General features: G+C 37.2%; 2 protein-coding genes across 2 annotated transcripts; one reads left to right on the top strand and one right to left on the bottom strand.

Moving 5' to 3' along the window:
- Nucleotides 1-28: 28 nt before the first annotated feature.
- Nucleotides 29-2,429, bottom strand: LOC131989583 (tripartite motif-containing protein 16-like). Its single transcript, XM_059354852.1, has one exon. The coding sequence runs from the start codon at nucleotides 2,427-2,429 to the stop codon at nucleotides 762-764; it is 1,668 nt and encodes a 555-aa protein (XP_059210835.1). The 3' UTR covers nucleotides 29-761.
- A 75-nt stretch (nucleotides 2,430-2,504) lies between these two features.
- mrpl48 (mitochondrial ribosomal protein L48) lies at nucleotides 2,505-12,297 on the top strand. The gene is made up of 8 exons (XM_059354854.1): nucleotides 2,505-2,681; nucleotides 4,123-4,175; nucleotides 5,647-5,678; nucleotides 5,839-5,918; nucleotides 7,884-8,053; nucleotides 10,025-10,127; nucleotides 10,223-10,312; nucleotides 12,067-12,297. The coding sequence occupies exons 1-8, from the start codon at nucleotides 2,661-2,663 to the stop codon at nucleotides 12,142-12,144; spliced, it is 627 nt and encodes a 208-aa protein (XP_059210837.1). The 5' UTR covers nucleotides 2,505-2,660; the 3' UTR covers nucleotides 12,145-12,297.
- The last annotated feature ends 635 nt before the right edge of the window (nucleotides 12,298-12,932 follow it).

Genomic DNA, 12,932 nt, shown 5'->3' with positions numbered 1-12,932 from the left:
AAAATATTTAATATTGTTAACTCTGCTTTGAAAAATGATCAGACATCATTTCACCTTAGTTTTACTTAAATTGCTGAACAAAACAAAAAAGAAATCTGATGTTGTCACTGGGCCGACAGCATCCTTGTTTGACAGCATTTACTTCAAAACAGCAGTGAAGTGAAGTTAAAACTACTTTTTAAGCGTTTCATTTGAGAAGAAAAAAGCACCCCTATGCTGCCACAACATAACATATGAGAAAATATTTATAAAGGGAAAAATACTAAACCCAACCATGAATGAAATAAACAGATATGTAGATGTATATAAAATAAAATATACAGACAAATAGAATAGAAAACATATCTTCACACACACTTATAAATCTAAATACATATCTATGGATGTCTTAATTGTATCCTTAAAATAATAACAACAACAGTAAACGTTATTAGGGATCGAGCACTGAAAGTGCTTGCAGGCCTATTTTTTATTTGTAATTTTACATAAAAATCTAAAGAAAAGATAATAACATTTTTTTTTTCAAAACTGAAAACACAAACACAATTATTGTTTGTGTTACAAGTTTTCTGTTTAAATATGTAAATGAGGCGTTATCTAACGTTAACTTTTGGTGAATTTAGGAGAAATCTACAGACGCAAATAAACAAAGTGAAGTTAAAGAAACATGTTCTCTTTCCACCAGTCTGAAAGAAGAACAACATTTAAATTTAACCTGAAATCTGAAGAGTTTAACCTGCTGCTCTTTACATCACTTCTGATTATTTCAGTTTACAGAACTCAACAGAGTCTCCAACATACATACTATAAAGACGAACTCCAGCGTGGAGCGGCTGAGTGAACGTGGTCTGGACTCTGTGGAGGAGGGTCATGGTTTCAGAGGCGCTGTAGAAGGACAGAATACCTGCACTGTGATCCAGGTACACTCCCACTCTGGAGGACCAAGGACCTGAGAGGGGAGTTTCAACTTTGTTGTGCCGAAAGTTATAACTGTTATTGAAACAATCTAACAGCCAAGATTTGTTATTAGATCCAAACTTGCAGTCATCTGAGCTCCCTGCTCTGCTGATGTTCTTGTATGAGACTGCTACATGAACTCTTGACCCGCTCCGCTCCACCTCCCAGTAACAACGTCCAGTCAGACTCTCTCTACTCAGGACCTGCAACCAGTAAGTGAATCTGTCTGGATGATTAGGATAAGACTGTTTTTGACTCATTACTGTAACTTTCCTGTTCCCTCCAGATAATACCAGCTTTGTGTATGCTGTGTTTGGATCCAGAGTGATTTCTCGTGAATACTGTAAGAACTCAGCTCTGGTCTTTGGTTCTGCTGCCGGCAGTAAAACATCCACTTCAGTCAGTGAGACGTCTGTCCATTTGTCTCTCAGGACGTCCTCCAGTTCGTCTCTGACTCGTGACACGACCGCTGTCACGTGGTCAAAGCGGCGGCGAGGACGGATCTGGATGCTGGATGTAGACGGGCTGAGTGCTGACAGTGAGGGGTAGCTGTGGAGAAACTGGTTGTGGTCCTCTGTGTTTGAGAGCTTCTTCAGTTCAGCATCTTTCCTCTTCAGCTCTCTGATCTCCTGCTGCAGCTTCTCCTCCACCTCTTTGACTCCACTCACTTCAGTTTCCTGCTGGGATCTGACCTGCCGCTTCACCTCAGAGCTTCTTTTCTGCATGAGACGGATCAGCTCAGTGAACATCTTCTCACTGTCCTCCACTGCTTCATCAGCAGAGCGATTGATGGCCTCCAGCTCCTGTTGAAGCAGCTTCACATCTTTCTCTCTGTCCTGGATTCTCTGCTGGATGTTGAGTCGACTCACCTCCAGCTCTTTCTGCCTCTCGCTCCTTTCTGCTGCAGCTGAGACCGTGTCGTGGCCTTTATGTTGGTCCACAGAGCAGAGATAACAGATAGACTGCCGATCGGTCCGGCAGAACATCTTCATCACCTCATCGTGACGAGAGCAGATGTTCTCCTGCAGCTTCTCGGAGGGCTCCACCAGCTTGTGTTTCTTAAATCTCTGTGATTCATAATGAGGCTGGAGGTGTAGCTCACAGTATGACGCCAAACAGACGAGACAGGACTTCTGAGCTTTCAGTTTTCTCCCGCTGCAGAAATCACAGGCCACATCTTCAGGTCCAGCATAGCAGTGGTCAGCAGGAGCAGCTTGGAGGCCAGTCTTCTTCAGCTGCTCCACTAATTCTGCTAACATGGTGTTTTTCTCCAGTTTGGGCCTCGTTGGGAAGATCTTCCTGCACTGAGGGCAGCTGTAGACCGGTTTCTGATCCTCTACATCCCAGTGGCTGTTAATACACTTCATGCAGTAGTTGTGTCCACAGTTAAGACTCACCGGATCCTTCAGTAGATCCAGACAGATCGAACAAGAGAAGCTCTCCCGGTCCAGCTGAACTCCTTTCTGCGCCATTTCACCTCTCACACAGTCACTGATCACATGATCTACACCCGGAACGTTTGTTCTGGCGCGTTTAACCAGCACGGACATAAAAAGAGGACGGACTCGTTTCCTGTAAGCGCTTCAGTCGGTGCATGTGTTTGGATGTTATTAAATGTAATTACGTGTAAAATAAGTCGCTAAGCCACACCGCAACACCTGGCGAGTGTTTTCTGTCGGACGAGGACGAGGAGGGGTTAAACAATGAACGTCATCTTTCGAAAGGTAACGTTATTTCTGTTTTCTCTGCGCCTGATGTACAGAGGTCAAAGACAACTAACAGCACGGCTTCTGACAACTCCTGTGTTTTTGCATGTTACGATAACATTCATTAGACATTCAAGGCAAATTAAGCCTTTAACATGTACATGTACATTACATGTAGCATCATAAAAAGTAGTTAGCAAAGACGTTGGTGGTGGAGTGACCATATCACACCTGACATCATGTAGCCCATCTTTACAAAATAAAAGAATTTGAACATCGTCACCCTGTTAAAATAATCGCCTAACTCATTTTTTCAAGTTTTGCAGGAAACACAAAAAACTTCACCAAAAGTGTAACATATGACATTTATTGATCATTTCACTCAAAAAGGATGTACCAAAGGATGGCTATTGGCATAGTAATAACACTGTGTGTAAATTATGTAACTTAAGAGAAATAAATGACTTAGGCAATTTTTTTGAACATGCCTTTGTGACTTAAGCAAGATATGGTAAGACTTTATTTTGAAGGAGTCTACATAAGAGTGACACAAGCCTGTCAGAAACATGACAGTATCATGAGCATTAATGTTACTTCAAAGTGTCATTAATGTTCATGACACATCCAATGTCATGTTTATGACACGCTCATGTCACTCTTATGTAGACACCTTCAAAATAAAGTGTTACCATATCTTGCTGAAGTCACAAAGGCATGTTCAAAAAATTGCCTAAGTCACATATTATTTTGACTTAGGCATAAATAAATCTGCTTAAGTCACACACTTGACATAGGCCATTATCTTAAAGGAGTAAAATCACATGATCTGATCAACTGAGGATGTAGGTGATTTTACCATAGGTGGCAATGAGGAGATGGTTTAGGCAAAAAACAACAACAATTTTGACAAAAAATGACTTAGGTGATTACTTTAACTGTGAGGATATCACACCTGATATCATGTAGCCCATCTTTTCTGGATAAACGTAGCCAGGTCTAAAACTAGTAATATGTTATGATAATTTCTGTTATCAGTGGCGGTTCTAGACCAGTTTTCCTGTGTGGGCCAAGGAGGGGCCAGTGTTTAATCAGAGGGGCACATAAAATAACGGTAAAGATGATATTTAAGCATTCAAAACCTTTATTTTAGCTTATTTAAAAATCTCTTTTAAGTTTATTTGGAAGATACAAATACATTGATTGAAACAATGAGACTTACCAACAATAACATTAATAATTATATTTGTACCAAAATGACATTTCTAATTTTTTTGTGCGTTTGACTTTTATTTTGAAAGTGCAGTACAGTGGAGAATTAATTTTTTTTTAATATACACAATCATTTATTGCACAATTAAACTATTATACAATGTACACATTCTGATAGGCTCCTGTGTAGAACCGCCACTGTGTTTTATAAATATTGTAGCTGATGTTGTTCTGTTTTGTCCAATTGCAGGTGTCCGTCGTACGACAGGCGTTTGTGTTGAATCAAGCTCTGACATTATGCCGGTAAGTCTTTGCTTTGCAACCATAGAACCTCTGGTTTAAAATTATTCTTGTCCAATCTAAAAAAAAGATTTTAGTAAGAGTTTTCAGACTTGCCCTGCCAAGCTTTTTTTTTTATTTTTATGATTTTTGTAGCATTTGTTTTTCTTTCTTTTTCCTGAAAAAAATGTATATGCCATTACATTGTCGCGATTTAATATTAAAAATAAATTAAGACATTAATTAATCTATCAAATGTGACAAAAAAAAGTTTTAATTGACTTCTTTGAACAAATAAGGGACTTAATTGAAAGTTTAACAAACACTTTCCTACTGAATATTTCCTTATTTCATAAATATTGAATTCATTTATTTTAAATTTGCTTTTAAATGTATTAACATCAATAAATGAATGAATAAACATATCAATGTAAATAAAAAAATAATGAATAAATGTAAATATTATTACCAAATGAATTAAATAAATAACAAAAAAATCCAAAAATATAATGGAGAACTTGTTATATTTAATGATGATTAAATCAATTATTTAATGCTTCAATTTATTTTTATATTATTCTTGGCACATTTGTTGGCATATTAATATATATATATATATATATATATACATACATATACATACATATAACAATCTATCCAACATATGGCATGAGTTATTTACTAACAATAAAAAACATTTTGGTCAAAATTGATAAACTGTGGACTGCCCCCTCTGGGTGGGGAGAGGTACTGCCTCAAGCGAAGGAGTTCAAGTATCTCGAGGTCTTGTTCACGAGTGAGGGTAGAACGGAGCGTGAGATGGACAGGCCGTTTGGTGCGGCGTCAGCAGTGATGTGGGCGTTGTACCGGACCGTCGTGGTGAAGAAGGAGCTGAGCCTGAAGGCAAAGCTCTCGATTTACCGCTCCATCTATGTTCCAACCCTCACCTATGGTCGTGAGCTTTGGGTAGTGACCGAAAGAATGAGGTCGCGGATACAAGCGGCTGAAATGAGTTTCCTCCGTAGGGTGGCTGGGCTCAGCCTTAGAGATAGGGTGAGGAGCTCAGACATCCGGAGGGAGCTCGGAGTAGAGACGCTGCTCCTTCGCGTTGAAAGGAGCCAGCTGAGGTGGTTTGGGCATCTGGTAAGGATGCCTCCCGGGCGCCTCCCGTTAGAGGAGTTCCGGGCACGTCCAACTGGTAGGAGGCCCCGGGGAAGACCCAGAACACGGTGGAGGGATTATATCTCTCTCCTGGCCTGGGAACGCCTCGGGGTCTCCCAGGAGGAGCTGGACGTTGTGGCTGGGGAGAGGGAGGCCTGGAATGCCCTGCTTAGCCTGCTGCCCCCGCGACCCGGCCCCGGATAAGCGGAAGAAAATGGATGGATGGATTGATAAATATTTTTTGTCTTCCAAAATGGTCTTGAATTAACTTGGATGATGTGAATCCTCTCTTTATAATAATGTTTATAAATTATACTTTTGCTTTTATTTAAAGGGCCACACCATCCATCCAGCATCCTGTTTGGGGTAAGTTTTTAAAAGACTTCTATGAATAAAAAAATTGTCCTCTACATGTAAAATACTGTATTCATGGTCCATAGAACTATTACTATTATAATTAATGCTATATTGTGTAGCATATTAATATACTGAATATGTATTTTAATGGTCAGTTTTTCCTCCACAGATTGCGTAAACATAAGACAACACAGATCCAAGCCAACCAACGGGATTGGGAGCTGGAGATATCTAGTACCTAGAGCACCGGTGAGACAGACTACATATTTGGAAAAATATAATTTCTTACTACTGTAAATTTTGCCATCACATTCAAGCTTCAATTTGATTGCTTATGATTCATATTGGCGCCATCTTCCACTGTGGAAACATAACTTTCTAATGTGTCACTTTATTTTAATTTATTTGATAAAAATAATGTCTAAAGCTGTTTTTACATATTTACCAGACATTTCAGTTATTACAAACATATTCTAATGATCTCATGCAAATATATACTTAAAGTAAATTGCATGCTGTCATATTACAGTATTTGTGTGAAACAGGAAACGACTGATTCATTTTTTTAATGACTTTTAGTTTTATATATTTGCACATATAAACATTGAAAAAAAATCCCATTAAATATAACCATAGATAACTGGAATGGTACTTGGAGAGGACAGACTTCTGCCAAGGCTAGCGGTGCATTCACTTGCTCCTCGGATGGTTCCATTTCCAAAGTTGGGAAGTCAAATTAAATATAAAAGATTTAAAAATTCAAAGACTCTGAATATGGAGGCTCGTGAAGGAGCAGGAGGACTGTCTTTTACCACACAAACTCTTAATCTCACAGACCTAATGCATAAATGGATGGGGAAAAAAGGAAAAATGGAAAAGGTCTATGGAAAACATCGATTTTGTATTTTTGTGCTGATGTCTGTTTGTAAATACCTTTTCCAAACAAAATAAAAAATTACAAAAAAAATTCAAAGACTCAAAAAGCTTTTAACATAGTAATGCAAAAATATTCTTCTTAGGGGTTCCAAAACATAGAAACATACACCTAAGAAAGATTTACATAAAATGACATTAAAACACAAACAACAACAACAACAGTTCCTTAACTAAATACAAGGCTTATTTCGATGTTTTTGTGTGCCTTTTTTGTTATTGCTCAGAGCATTTAAACAATGCATTTAAAGCAGTTGCCAGTATTGCTGCGATAACAAGGCTGAAAGTAAACTTATCATGTGAGCCATGCAGTGTGAACGGGGAAACTATTTCTTCCAATTATTCCAACACCACATGAATGCAGCACAGATGCCTCATCTGGTGTTAACAACATGTAGTTTACCAGTAATTGAGCCATAAGAAGAGCAGAGAAAATCAGTTTTTTCTTGATTATTCTGACAGCACATGCCTTCTCTCAAAGTGAAACTTTATTTCTATATACGGCGCAATTTGCTCCAAAATTTAGTAAGTTACATCCTTAGGATTTATTTAAATCAGCCTTGTAGTTTTTTTTGTAATCATGCTTCAAATCAGGCAAAATCACATTAAACTGACACTCAAAAGTCCCAAACAAACAAGTAAAGTTAGACAAATAAAAGCCTTGTTTTTGTTTTTTTTTATTCTATGGTGACTAAACACGATTAGATTTTTTTGATTGTCTCATTTTATTTCCAAAAAACACTCAACCTTCTACAGCCTATCAGTAACTGAAGGATCTTCAAGCATACAAACAGTTCAAACAAAGTGTAATTTACAGTTTTATGAATTAAAACAAAATCCATTTAGCTTATTTATTAAACTGGTTTACCTGTAGGGCAAAGTGATTTTTCCCCCCTATAGCACCCTCTGCTGGACCGCAAAGCAAACTACCTCAGTTATTACATTTCAAAAATATTACATTTATTTTTCGATGTTTGAGCAGATTTTCTTTTTTTTTTAAAGCAGGTGACATGTTAATTCAGTGATAGTTTGTGTAGTGTGAGTGGGTGTCAGTGTGTGTGTGTATTTGTGTTTGTGGGGGGATTAAGTGTTGCATCTCTGTTTTTATATTCTGTACAGCACTTTGTGTTGCATTTATTGTATTAAAAGCGCTTTATAAATAAAGTTTGATTTGATTTGACAGCCTTGGCCTATATAAGTATCTCTAAAGGGTATAAAATGACATATTTAATAATGTTAAAAATGTCTTTATTGGTTGTTTTTTTTTGTTTGTGTGTTTAGCGAAAGAAAAAGAAGGAGGGGAAAAAGATGAAACCGATCGTTGAAGCGACGGACACATCGTACGGGAGTCTGAACGTGACGGTGTCGGGTTACGACATGACGCTGGTGGAGTATTACTCCCAGCACATACACAACCTCTGCAACCTGCTCAGCATCAAAGTGTTAGAATGGTGAGGATATTCAGAAAGGTGCAACAGTTTCTTTGTTGTTGTTTTTTTAATAACACTAGAATCCGGCGTGGATTCTGTTGTTTTTTTTCCTACAAACTTACTTTTTACAAATTATTATTATTATTATTATTATTATTATTATTTTGAATGGTTATTTCATGTGGACAATGTTGTAGAAAATCTTTAAAGAAAAACACTTGACCAGGTAGATTCGAATTACAGCCTTGTGCGGGGTTTATTTTGCAAGTATCAAAAACAGATACAGATGTCAGTAGTGATAGACAAATCCCAAAAGGCAGAACAACACTGAGGAGACAACACCCTGTGTCCCTTTTTATTTTGCAGGTTCGCGTGTCATTGTTTCTGTGTAACTAAGGTTTAATGTCCTGTTATTTCCTGTTAGCAAGAGAACAAGAACAATATTGACGGGTGGCTCCTCCTCACTGGCTAAACAGAAGTGAAGCCCAAAGTTCACTCTTTTTTCGGAATTACCTTTGTCCGCTTGTTTTGTTAAATTTGTGGCCTTGTGTTCACCGTTTTTTTTTTTTTTTGTAGCTTCATGCCCAAAAGGTGAAATGTCCTGAACACACACAGACTTCTCATGGGTCATATCGTCACCCTGTTAAAATAATCACCTGAGTCATTTTTTCAAGTTTTGCAGGAAACACAAAAAACTTCACCAAAAGTGAAACATATGACATTTATTGATCATTTCACTCCAAAAGGATGTAACAAAGGATGGCTATTGGCATAGTAATAACACTGTGTGTAAATGATGTAACTTAAGAGAAATAAATGACTTAGGCAATTTTTTTGAACATGCCTTTGTGACTTAAGCAAGATATGGTAACACTTTATTTTGAAGGTGTCTACATAAGAGTGACATGAGTGTGTCATAAACATGACATGGGATGTGTCATGAACATTAATGACACTTTGAAGTAACATTAATGCTCATGATACTTGTCATGTCATGTTTATGACATGCTCATGTCACTCTTATGTAGACACCTTCAAAATAAAGTGTTACCATATCTTGCTTAAGTCACAAAGGCATGTTCAAAAATTGCCTAAGTCACATTTTATTTTGACTTAGGCATAATAAATACACTTAAGTCACACACTTGACATAGGCCATTATCTTAAAGGGGTAAAATCACATGATCTGATCAACTGAGGATGGAGGCGATTTTACCATAGGTGGCAATGAGGAGATGATTTAGGAAAAAAAACAACCCAATTTTGACAAAAAATGACATAGGTGATTATTTTAACAGTGTGATGATATGTGATGATGGAGAGGGACTAATTTCTTAATGTACAATGATTTTTAGGGAAAAATCGACATAGTATTTGCCTGGGTCTAGAAGTTTGTATCCATCAACACGTCTATGTTGGCTGCGGTTTTATCTCATGAGGCCAGATGAAACAGTCCAATTAAGTCTCTGTAGGTGGAAAAAGTATTTCATATTTACCATTCTTTTGTGGTTACACCATTTGACATCTTGCCAACCCTTATTTGTCACTGACCCTTTTATATATTTATTACCAGAGGATGCATGTATTGCAAAATAATAGTGCCTTGTATTCTTTTTTATAAAGATATTTTTTTGGGCATTTTGTAGCTTTATTGAGAGAGAGATATTGAGAGTGAAAGGGGGAGACATGCGGGAAAGGGCTCCGAGCCGGATTCGAACCCGGGCCGCCCGCTTACAAGGACTGGGCCTCTGTGGTATGCGCTCTACCAGGTGTGCCACCGGGAACGCCCCAGTGCCTTGTATTCTTAACCAGATTGTAACTCTATGGAAGAATCAAGAAACACTTTTAGTCACTTTATTTACAACATTTTAGTCATCAGACCTTAAATTGGTGAAATTCATACATTCAAACAGAAAGGTATCAAAAGATCATCTCTTATTGTATGGATGCATATCCCTGATGTGTCTCTTTTTGTGTTATTTTCCCATGCAGCTATGCTTTGCCAACCAAGACCACCGAGGTCATGCTAATGCAAGAAAAAGGCACCAAGATGTACGTCGATTGCATCCTGAAGACTCATAAGCGAGTCGTCCAGGTAAAAGACTGACCCGCCTGTCTGTTTTAACTCCCTCGCTTTGTGTTTGTTTGAAGACGTGTCCATTGATCGTGTTATTTTTTCTGTTTGTCCAGTTGAGCAGTCTGAACACCACACTGTGTCCCATTTTAATGGAGGTTGTTTTGAAGAACCAACCAGAGGGAATCCAGCTCTCTATGAAGGAGGTGAGTTAGCCTGATGACATATCTTAATAGTTTCTGTTCATTTAAGTCAGGTAAGTTACGCTCACCTGACTTATTTTAAGACAGTTCCAGTTTCAAGTCAAAGGCGAAACCCAAACCACAATCTAACGAACCACATACTTTTGGCGATATAGTGATTGTGAATAAGACCCCAATTTCAAAACTGATTCATAATGCAACCACTGATTGGCTGTAGTCTGTTACTATGAATATAGTTTAGGCTTTCTTTGCTTTAACAGTCTGGTATGCTGTATTTTTTGCACTTAGCAGCATTTTGAAGTCAACCGACAGGAATGAGTTCTTAAACCAGGCAGTAAGTTAGCATTTTAGCACCCTGGGGTCTCTTTTCACAAACTCAATAAGGATTTTGAATGGCTTGGTCTGTGGTTAACACAAGCTGGAGAAATGTTTTGTTGAATGGCATCACAGACTGGTGAATTTTGAGGTCCTTTTGTGTCCAAAAAGGAGGGTTGATAACATGTGACGAAAGTGGTTTTCGGGGACTTAAGTTTTTTAGGTTTATTTTATTTGCACAGTTAGAATTACATAAAATGACAAAGATAACATATTGTGTAAAGTGCAGGGAGAGGCAGAAAACCCAGATGGGCTTATTTAAAGCCTCCACCTAAAATATCATAGTTATTAGAAAGTAATAAACTGATAATAGAAAAAACACATGTATAACATCAACAAGTTATAATGATATACTTTAAACATCGTTGGGCACTCTTTGGCCTAGAGGTTAGGAATCGGGCTTGTAACTGAAGGGTTCGACTTGATGAGCCTTGAGCCCCCAACACACCCACTGCTCCCCGGGCGCAGAATTGTGCTGCCCACTGCTCCTAAAAGGAGTGCATAAAAGGATGGGTTAAATCCAGAGAACATATTCACTGTTTCATTCATTTTGGCACACGCACACTGAATCTTAATCATGCCGGACACTAGTCCACCCTACAGCCTTTAGACGTGTTTTTTTCAGTGCTCTTGCAGACTAGGTAATAAACAATTTATCATGGATTCGCTAGCTTGTTAAAAATGCTGGTTAGCTTGTCTGAGACCATTTGAAACATAACAGCAGTGACATTTAACGTTAGCTTTTTACTTCTGTCGGCTGCATTGACGCTTCAAACATCATAAAAGTGGTTGTGAAGATTATCCTGCTGAACAAAACCCGCCAGCATCAGAAACGTGTGTTCACCACAGAGTTTGTTCCAAATTTGATCCAAAATCCAATTCAAAAATCCAGTAGGCAAATTCTCAATAGACCCCATGGTGATGCTAACTTGGCTACGAAATACCTAAATTTCGTTTGCTTTCTATTAATCTTTTATTTATTTTTACTATGTCTATCTGTTTGATTGTATTGTTTTTTTTATAGCATCATTTTAGATTTATACACTTATTATTTATTGCTGATTGTTATATGGAAGTATTTGTTTTATTGTTGATTCTATGTACAGCACTTTTGAGACGTTTTTGTTGTTTAAATGTGCTATAAAAATAAAGTGGATTGGATTGAACAGAAGAAGGGAAAAAAAAGGATCGCATCGCTCATCTCCTCGATCCAATTGTTTCGATATTGGTGCAGTTTGTTTTATTTGAGACTATATAGTTTAAAGGCGGTAAATATGCCTATGGTCAGTTTGTGAAAAACGTTTAAAAAACAAGTTAAATGTGACACCTCTGCTGATCCTTTTCTCCACATAAGTAATGTGCTCTTCCTGTTTCCTTCTCAGCACACCAAGGAGGATTTCCAGGCGCGGTTCAAGGCCCGTCCAGAGCTGGAGGGACTCCTCGCTCAGATCACTTATTAGGATGTTTCACCTTCCAAAACCACAAAACCATGCAGGACCTTGTCCACCCGTTGGATTTACTTTATTTATTTCATGGCATTCTGAATTCTGATCATTTCAAATACTGTATATCATATGTGATATTCTGAAAAAATAAAACCTCCTTTTTTCCAACTTAAGACTAGTTTCATTTCTGTAGATAGTATTAACACTTGGGGTTGTAGTTTGTTTTATACATTTAAAATGGTGTTGCTTGAACCATATTTGTATGTTAAACTATTGCCTATTAAGAAATAAAAAAATATGACAAAAAAAGGGAATATTTGTTTTTTAAAAAGACTACAAATACATTTTGTGAAATGTTTGTTCCATACTGTACGTCCTATTTCATACAAAACAATAAAACACACTGAATTCTGAATTTCATTAATTCTGTTTTTGGGAATCTGAGTGAAAAAGCAAGAAGATAAAAATAAATCATAAATAGCATAAATCCTATAAATTAAAAATTCTGCTATTTACATTCAGACCTAAATCATGCAATTTTTTTCTTTTTTTTGGTAAATAATTTGAAAAATTACCATTTTCTGAAAGAAAAAGTCATCGATAGACTTTATTATAGTCTGATACGTAGTTTGTCCATAAATGTAAGAGACTAATATTTAATTCTGTAATTTCATGGAAAAAACATGCTCTAATATGTATCAGACTATAATAAAGTCACTTTTACTATTTTAAAATTTGACCATATGATAAAAATGGACACACTACAATATGACTCTTTTTTTTTTTTGGCCAATTTTTCAACA

The sequence above is a fragment of the Centropristis striata genome, chromosome 17 (genome assembly GCF_030273125.1).
Source record: "Centropristis striata isolate RG_2023a ecotype Rhode Island chromosome 17, C.striata_1.0, whole genome shotgun sequence".
Taxonomy (NCBI): domain Eukaryota; kingdom Metazoa; phylum Chordata; class Actinopteri; order Perciformes; family Serranidae; genus Centropristis; species Centropristis striata.
The sequence above is the reverse complement of the archived record's forward strand: the minus strand, read 5'-3'. Positions and strand labels throughout refer to the sequence as shown.

What these genes read in the sequence shown, in the direction of transcription:
- LOC131989583 (XM_059354852.1), bottom strand. Translation starts at nt 2,429, where the DNA reads ATGGCGCAGAAAGGAGTTCAGCTGGACCGGGAGAGCTTCTCTTGTTCG.
- mrpl48 (XM_059354854.1), top strand. Translation starts at nt 2,661, where the DNA reads ATGAACGTCATCTTTCGAAAG. An exon ending in ATCTAGTACCTAGAGCACCG is followed by an intron (nt 5,919 to 7,883) that starts GTGAGACAGACT and finishes TTGTGTGTTTAG; the next exon opens with CGAAAGAAAAAGAAGGAGGG. An exon ending in AGCATCAAAGTGTTAGAATG is followed by an intron (nt 8,054 to 10,024) that starts GTGAGGATATTC and finishes TTTCCCATGCAG; the next exon opens with CTATGCTTTGCCAACCAAGA.